We start from the raw sequence: 8,988 nt of genomic DNA on the forward strand, positions 1-8,988 counted from the left end.
GTTAAAAACAGAGGGTTTAGTTGCACACACTTGCAAGCATATGTGGAAGCCTCAGTGCCCAAATCAAGGCTTGTCTGTATAGTGCAGGCCTAACTCTGTAATTGTAAGAGTCTCCAATTTGGAGTACAAATAATAGTGGATAAAATAAGGGCACGCTTGCCTAGAGGGAGCCAACAACTGAACTTTGCTTCGATATTTATCTGGAGGTATCTTTGTTAATAACTATATATGCCAGTGTATCTGTGCACAATTGCATCAATACCCTCGTTGGACCCTTTGCTGATAATACGTGTTTGTAAATTGGATGTATGTACCATTGTTAATCTTTTCTTATTTAAAGCTTGTATTATTTTCATACTCATGTGCATCTACTTATGGTATATACTTATGGTTATTGTTATATGCTGGTTGCTGTAGTTCCTTTGCTCTCAATTACTTTGATTAAATTACTGGTTATTTTCCAGGAAAGGAATCCCCTCTTTTCACAGAGGCCGTGTCATAAGCGGAGGCACTGCCAACATTCTTATCAAACCCACTCTTCCACTTAGCATAGGTTCTGGTTCTCCTATTTACCTACAGGTTTATCATGATATCCTGTTTGGGGAAGGCCATGTTTCATAACCCCCAAAAGAGGGCTACACTCCTTAAAGTTTTCTACTATTGGGGGGCGCATCCGCGGCGCGAAGCTGGACGGCTGCTAGTGTCTCAGCTCCGCCGGAGGGGAGAGAGAAAAAATGCTTCCTCGGGGCCAATCTGACATTTTCTCGGCTTTTTATTACCAGCACCCCCGTAGGAACAAGTTGTGCATGCCTTCGGCTAAAAAGAAACAGCGGGCCGCCCTCCTCAGCACTCACTAACAACTTACTTACTCTGCACCAAAGAGATTACAGGAATGACCAAAGATGACGCCCAGTCTTCTCCCACGCAGCTCCCTGTGTCCACACAGCCTCCATCCTCGGCTACTACGCCTCCAGGGGACCATGAGTACTCACATTCTATTACCAAGGCAGATCTGGATGCTTGCAGACAAAATACAGACAGAAATCCACAAATCCACTAATACTTTAACTCAGGAGATAGCTGCTCTTGGAGGCCGCATTGACTTGCTTGAAACTAAGCACGATGAGCTATCTCTTGCTCACAATGACCTCAGGAAGGACTTTGAGCTTTTAGCTGATAATTACACCCTGCTTCAGTCCCAGGTGGAGGATTTAGACAATAGAAATCGCAGGAATAACCTGCGTCTTAGGGGTATCACTGAGTCTGTGTCCGATCTCATACCTGCGGTCTCTAAACTTTTCAAGGATCTGCTCCCTGACAAGCCTGAATCTGCATTCATATGTGACAGGATCCACAGAGCCCTGCGCCCTAAGCCCCCACCTGATAAGCCCCCTAGGGATGTGATTCTGTGTCTCAAGGACTTCTTAGTCAAAGAGGACATACTTCGTGCTTCTAGAAACACATCTAATATTATGTTGGATGGCATCAAGATTCAGATTTTCCCTGACATCTCCCAGGCCACCCTGGAGAGACGCCGCAAGATGAAGGAAATCACGTCTGTGTTACAAGCTGCAAGAATCAGATATAGATGGGGTTTTCCCTTTAAGCTCACTGTTCCACACAACGGCTCAGTATATGTAGTCTACAATATCGCTGAAGGCAAAGAGCTTCTCATCAAGTTGGGACTTTTAGCTGCTGAGCCTGCAGTCCGGCAACAGACCACCCCAAGACCCTCACCCATTTGGTCCACCCCAGCCACTAGAGGGGAGCAGCGGAGATGGCGAAACCCTTTCAGGGACGGTTCTTTGTGAACACTGGTCGTTTTTCCTTTTTTTCTCTTTTTTGGCACTTCCATTTGCATTTCATTTTGTTTTTTTTTGTATTTGAATTTCTAACGCTTTTGGTGCCCTTGACATAAGGGTGCTTTGCTGTACTGCGCTAGGCCCCAGTCGCAGCATGCCCGCCCTACACTGGGGTGGACTTGCGTGACGGTAGGGCCTCCCTCTGCAGGTATTATGACAGATCTCTCCCACCGAGTTTGTGGGAGATGGCGTATACCTGGTTGGGGTTATATCTATGCAATCCTTTGTAATGTCCTGAAGGCTTTTCTTTGTGCTACCTTTTTCATGTTTCTCTCTCTCCCCTCCCGCTGGTTTGTCCCCTCTGGACCATCTCATGTTGATCCGCACCTACGCCTCGCTCCTGCCTTCTCTCGGGCCTAGGGCTGCGGTAGGGCTGGTTGCAGATTCCCACGGGTGGCATTTGGGCTTAACGGTCCATTGGTACAAATTGCACTGGATGGGGTTAATGTTTTTGCCCATCCCCCTTGTAGGATCCGTATTTTTGAGGATTAATGTTATTCTCATATGTTTAGTTATTGGTTTCTTTTTGACAAAAAAAGAAGATGTTCTCAGAAAGTCAATTCTTCAGCTTTTTGCAATGCTCGCAGGCCTACTGGATTGGATATCTATTCCAGAGTTGTTTAAGCTTGATTCCTCTCCAGTCGGTCCTTCTACTGTTTATGTGATTGCCACTATCGAGATGTCTCTTGTCTCCCTAACCATTTCAAATTCTAGATTTAATCATTCTATAATCTATATTTCGTATCCACAATATTTCAGAGGTGTTGGGTGTGTCTTGCTGTATTACCATGGGGATTAAGATAATTTCTCATAACGTTCAGGGATTCAAGTCCCCTCATAAGAGACACAAGGCATTTAAACAATACAAGCGTTTAGGAGCCGACATATTGCTGTTACAGGAAACCCATTTTGCCACAGACAAACACCCCAAATTCTTTAATAAGTCTTATCAACAGTTTAGATGTTCATCATACAATAATAAAACGAGGGGGGTGGCAATTTTTATCCGTAACAGCGTTATGTTCGATATTTCGTCCTCTTATTGTGACCCGGAAAGTCAGTTTATAATTCTCAAGGGTAGTATTGCGGGTAAGCAGGTCACGGTTGTCTCGCTCTACGCCCCGAATGATGCTCACGCAACCTTCTTTAACAATTTTTTTAATACACTCGCCAGGTTTGAATCCCCTCATATGTTTTTGGGGGGGGGGATTTCAATCTGACGGCCCACCCCCTCCTTGACAGGAGCAGGGTGGTGCGCTCCTCTAAGGCGTTCCCCAGAAGTCTAATGAAAGCACTGAGAGACCTGCAGCTGGTGGACGCCTGGAGAGCCCACAATGTTGGGTGTAGAGCATATACTCATTACTCACATCCTCACGATAGTTTTGCAAGACTGGATTATATTTTTTGTACCCCGGTTGTTCTGGCAGACTCGTCCGATGCTCGCATCCATGTGTGCCCTTGGTCGGACCACCAAATTGTCTCATTTGAGGCAGGGGGTATTGGTATGGAGCGATCCTCCTTTAACTGGAGATTGAAAGACACCCTGATCAATGATCCCACGCTAGCCTCCCAGATTTCAGCTTCTCTGGAAGAATACTTTGCAATTAATGAGGCATTTGATACACCAGCTTCTACAATCTGGACAGCCCATAAAGCTGTTATCAGGGGTAAATTGATTGCTCTCGCTTCTGCGAGGAACAAATCCAGGTTAGCTGAAATCAAATCTTTAACTAAGGATCTAGACCATCTTTACAATATTCTTAGCATCTCCCCTTCCTCCTCTATTTCCGAACAGATATCCGAGAAGAGAAGGGCTTTGGACGAGATCCTCTCTAAAGACACTGAAAGAGCCCTTAGATGGTCCAAGGCTAAATTTATTCTTAATAGCAATACAACATCCACGATGTTTGCCAGAAAGCTCACTCAAAATGTCAGGCCAGCCCATGTTTATAAGCTAAGAAGACAAGATGGCAAAATGGTCTCACACCCTAAGGAAGTATTAAACATATTCACGCAATTCTATAAGAACCTACTTTCAGAAGTCTCCCCTAATTCTACTTCTGCTTCTAAATTTAATGATTGGATAGACAGGTTGCACCTTCCATCACTCACGATTGAACAGAGGGAGGCTGTTGAGGCACCTTGTACGGATGCTGAGCTGCTGGCCATAATCAAATCAATAAAGACGTCCACAGCCCCCGGACCGGATGGTTTTTCCGCCCTATATTATAAAACCTTTTCCCCCCTCCTGATCCCTAGACTAACTAAACTTTTTAATGACGTTCTTTGTGGGGGTAGCTTTCCGGAGGAGATGCTCCTCGCGAATATGTCTCTTATTCCCAAACCAGACAAGGACCATTCACTCCCCTAAAATTACAGACCCATCTCGGTTATGAATAATGACCTAAAACTCTTTGCTCGCCTTCTCGCTAATAGGCTAGCCACTAACATAACGCAACTCATTAGCCCAGATCAAACTGGTTTTATCCCAGGTAGGCAGCTTACTTATAATATCAGACTAGTCACTAACATCATTCAGGATGCCAACTCGACCAAAACACCAACATGTTTGGTCAGCCTTGATAACCACAAGGCATTTGATAGCGTTAGCTGGTCCTATATAGAAAATTTGCTCCCGAGGTTTGGTCTGGGAAATTGATTCATCCATGGCTTCAGAGCCCTGTATGACTCCCCACAGACAAGAGTCCGCCTGCCAGGATGTAACTCTGAGTTTTTTCACCTTAAGCGGGGTACCAGGCAGGGTTGTCCCCTCTCCCCATTACTTTTGGCTTTGGCCATCGAGCCCCTGTCCCACTCCATCAGAATCAATGACAGAATTAGTGGTTATTTTAAAGGAACCGAAGAATTTAAGCTCAGTCTATATGCTGATGACGTTTTGTTATTTCAATCAAACCCTCACATCTCCCTACCCCAGCTTTTGGTGGAGCTGGACAATTTTGGCTCACTGTCTGGCCTTAGTGTCAATATCTCCAAATGCTCCTTAATGCCTTTGAACCTTCCAAACTGGTTACAGGTTTCTATTAAGGAAAAATTTTCTTTCTCCTGGTGCACAAAATCCTTCAAATACTTAGGGGTATACATTACTCCACACCATGACTCCCTGTAGCTAGCCAATTTCCCTCCCACGTTTAAAAAACTAAGCTCCCTATTGAACTCTTGGTCGTCATACTTCATTTCATTTTTGGGTAGATGCACAGCGATTAAAATGATCATCTTACCAAAATTATTATTCCTTTTTAGAGCCCTACCAATTAATGTTCCCAAATCCCACATTTTGTCCTTTCAGCGTAAGATTTCCAAGTTTATATGGCATGGAAAAAGACCAAGATACAATAAACAGGTGGTTCATACTCCCCAATCTGCGGGGGGTCTGGGTCTACCCGACTTATGGTCCTACTATATGTCTACAAAATTATCCCAAATTGCACAATGGCACTCGGCTGAGGACAATATCCCATGGCTACGGTTTGAAAATCTATCGGTAGCTCCCCTATGTCTACAAGCCATTCTCTGGTGTGCCTTGACCCCCCCCCCCCCTAGACACCTCTTACAATCTAACAAGGTGTTTAGTCATCTATATCAGTCTTGGCAGAGATACAAAACCACTCACAACCTGATGTCTGATATTACGCCCCTGCTCTCTTTTATGTCAGCCTTAGACACTCCAGACTTTCCGTTGGGATTGGAATATCTACGGCCTTGGATCTCCAGAGGTCTGGTCTCTCTTAAAACCCTTTCAGCATGCAATAACTTTTGTACCTTTGATCAGTTACACAGATTGCATGGTCTTCCCGAATCGGAAGAGGCTCACTATGAAACGGTGAAGAACTTCTTTTGCTCTCGGGCTCCTTGACCCTTCACCCTCCGTTCACACCTTTTGAGTCCATCTGTAGCTCTTCACCTAGAGATAGGGGTTTAATTTCTAGACTTTATAATTCCCTCATCTGCACCCCGTTAATAGAAAAACTAAAATACATGACCAAATGGGAAGAAGATATAGGATGCAAATTCTCAATCCCTGAGTGGTTGAGAATGATAGATAATCAACACAAATGTACACGCTCTCTGACCAGTAGAGATACTCCATTTAAACTAGTCACGAGGTGGTACTTGACTTCCCCTCTCTTACACTCTTTTTACAGCACAATCTCTCCCCTTTGTTTCAGAGGATGTACGGAGGAGGGTACTCTTTTGCATCTTTTTTGGAGTTGTTGTCACCTAAAACCTATCTGGGATAAGGTAAAACTTAGCTTCATGGAGTTGGCGGGATCAGAGTTCACCCTTAGCCCAAAGATATGTTTACTATTTTCTCGTATCCCTAATGTCCCTCTCCCAACCTCAAGATTGTTTCATACTCTAATGTCATCCATTCATTGGATGATTGCCTATAGCTGGAAGTCCAATAATCTATTGTGGTCTCAGGTTCTATCACGTATGGCTGACATTAGGCTTTCCGAGTGTATATTCCACTCACTACACAATTCTATGCCTGCTTTTCATGCTAAATGGGACTCTTGGGACTCTCTAATTAAATAAGGTGCTGCTTTCGATTTTCAGATTCACTGTATTGATTCTCCAAGACGACAGGTACCAGTGTATCCTACCAATGGTACTTTACATGTTTGGAATTGTTGTGTAATTGCTTGAATGTATTCATGATAATTTTGCAATTCTCTTTGCCTATTCATATTCATTTGCCTTGCATTGTATGAGTTTTGTACTATATTTGTTGCCTTGACTTTCTAATAAAAATCTTTTGTAAACAAAAATGTTTTCTACTATTGAGAATAAACCAGCTTAAAGTGACTGGCACCCATTTTTTTAGACAACTAGAAGAACCATCCCTGAGATTATGTGTGCCATGAAATGTGCTCAGGAGGACATTTATAATGTGATTTATTGTTCAACTGAAGGTTAATCTTTATTGAAGTCTAAACTAATAACACAACATTTGTTGGAGAAAATACACATTTACATTTTTTTGTTTTTCATACAGGGCCATTTTCACTAAAAATAAATAAATAAAATAAACTCACAATATAAATATTTTAATTTTTATTGTATAGATCAGTTATAGTGCAACCAGTTATGTCCTAAGTCACAGAAATATCTTTCCAACATTCTTCCGGACAGTTCAAGGTGATCAGATCATTTATACTGTGATTTCTAGTCTAGTTGAGTTCTTTGGTTGGAAATGGGTTGGAGTTATATCTTCTGATGATGACAGCGGTAATGAGGAAATCCAATTTCTTACACAATATTTAACTATGAAGGACATATGTATTGCCTACATGATAAAGATTAAGATGGATGTATTAAGTGCTACAGAGGAATTTCATAAAAATAGCATTCACATTATTGGAAAGTCGTCTGCTCGGGTTATAATTCTTTGTGGGAGTTTTTCTTCATTTATGGCCGATCTTTTAGCAGAAATTAAGAATGTGCTCCATGATAAGACTTTTATATTTGGCCCAACGTTTGCCTCAAACATTTTTCTTTTGGAACATTACAGAGAAGCATTTAATGGCAGTTTGGCTGTGGAACCTTCACTACTGCCTGTTCCAGATATGAAAAGTTTTTATGACAGTTTTCAGGTCATAAATCATCCTGAAGACACATTACTGGGACATATATGGTTAATAACATTAAGGTGCGCACTAGCAGATGAATTGCGCAACAAAATGTATATCACGGTATATAAACGTCCTCTTCACAACTGTTCTGGAACAGAGAGGGTAACAGATTTCATTAGTTTTAGAAGTCCGAGTCTAATTGATCGAGTGTATACATCGGTGTATTGTTTGGCTCGTGCTTTACACAACATGCTTTTGTCTTCAGATAACAGAACTCGCTTCCCTAATTTTCAACTTCAGGTGTGTTATGTCTTCTTCATTAAGTGTATTTTAATGTATGTGATATAAATACAGGGCTTTTTTTTTTCTTTGAAAAAAAAACGCATATACGCAAACGCACCCCTTACCTTGGGGTCTGGCTAAATTACACTAACAGTGGGAGCGGCATTAAAGGCCAGGAGTGTGCTATGTACAGAGTGCAGGGTACAGGAGTGCAGAGTTCAGTAATGGGTTATGTATAGAGTGAAGAGTAAAGGAGTGTGCTACTTAAAGAATGCAGTGATGCAGTGTTCAGGAATGTGCTATGTACAAAGTGCAGGGTTCAGGATTGGACTTCATACAGAATGCAGGCTTCAGGAGTGGACAGTTCAGGAGTATACCACATAAAGAGTGCATGGTTCAGGAGTGCACTATATGCAGAGTGCAGGGTTCAGGAGTGCGCTATGTGCAGAGTGCAGGGTTCAGGAGTGCACTATGTGCAAAGTGCAGGGTTCAGGAGTGCACTATGTGCAGAGTGCAGGGTTCAGCAGTGCACTATGTGCAGAGTGCAGGGTTCAGGAGTGCAGAGTACAGGGTTCAGGAGTGCAGAGTTCAGGAGTGCACTACGTACAGAGTTCAGGGTTCAGGAGTTCACTACGAAATGATTGAAGATTGAAGAGTTCAGAAGGGCATTACATATGTCTTTCTAAAATCAATTTCTACAGTACAGCTTTCTGCAATGAAACCCTGCAACATTGATGTCAGTTTAAGCACTAATAATCCCCAACAAATAATGGCAATTGTTATCATAAAAACCTTCAGCATCAGTGTCAGTTTACACAATAATAAGCCCCCACATTGGTGCCAGTTTTTGCAAAAATAAACTCCTAGCATTGGTATCAGTAGCAGCAATAATAACCCCCAGCACCAGTGCCAGTTTCTGCAATAATAACCCCCAGCACCTGTGCCAGTTTCTGCAATAATAACCCCCAGCACCAGTGCCAGTCTCTGCAATAATAACCCCCAGCACCAGTGCCAGTTTATATTGTAGTACTTTATTTCTTTGAGGCTCACTGCCTATGATTATACGCTACTTCGGGAGTGGAAGTCCATTACACTATGAGTGTGGAGTGTACCTGGTTCTAGATACTGCAGTGGTGGACGCTCTGTGTTCCTGGCTTTGGTGTGGATCCATCCAATCTTGGTTTCCTACATGCAGATATTGACCTAATAATTGACCTATAATCTAAGGGTCAATACCATCTGGTAAGCAG

The 8,988-nt window shown here is 42.7% G+C and overlaps 1 protein-coding gene across 1 annotated transcript in view; it reads right to left on the reverse strand.

Moving 5' to 3' along the window:
* Positions 1-982, reverse strand: part of LOC309550301 (vomeronasal type-2 receptor 26-like) — a gene marked incomplete at both ends in the record, with an annotated part of 117,672 nt that extends 116,690 nt beyond the window's left edge. The window contains one exon of the mRNA XM_082250703.1: positions 870-982. Coding sequence (XP_082106829.1) covers positions 870-982 — 113 coding nt within the window. The remainder of the gene's footprint in view (positions 1-869) is intronic.
* Between the last annotated feature and the right edge of the window lie 8,006 nt (positions 983-8,988).

The sequence above is a fragment of the Pelophylax lessonae genome (assembly GCF_965119305.1).
Source record: "Pelophylax lessonae genome assembly, chromosome: 3".
Lineage (NCBI taxonomy): Eukaryota > Metazoa > Chordata > Amphibia > Anura > Ranidae > Pelophylax > Pelophylax lessonae.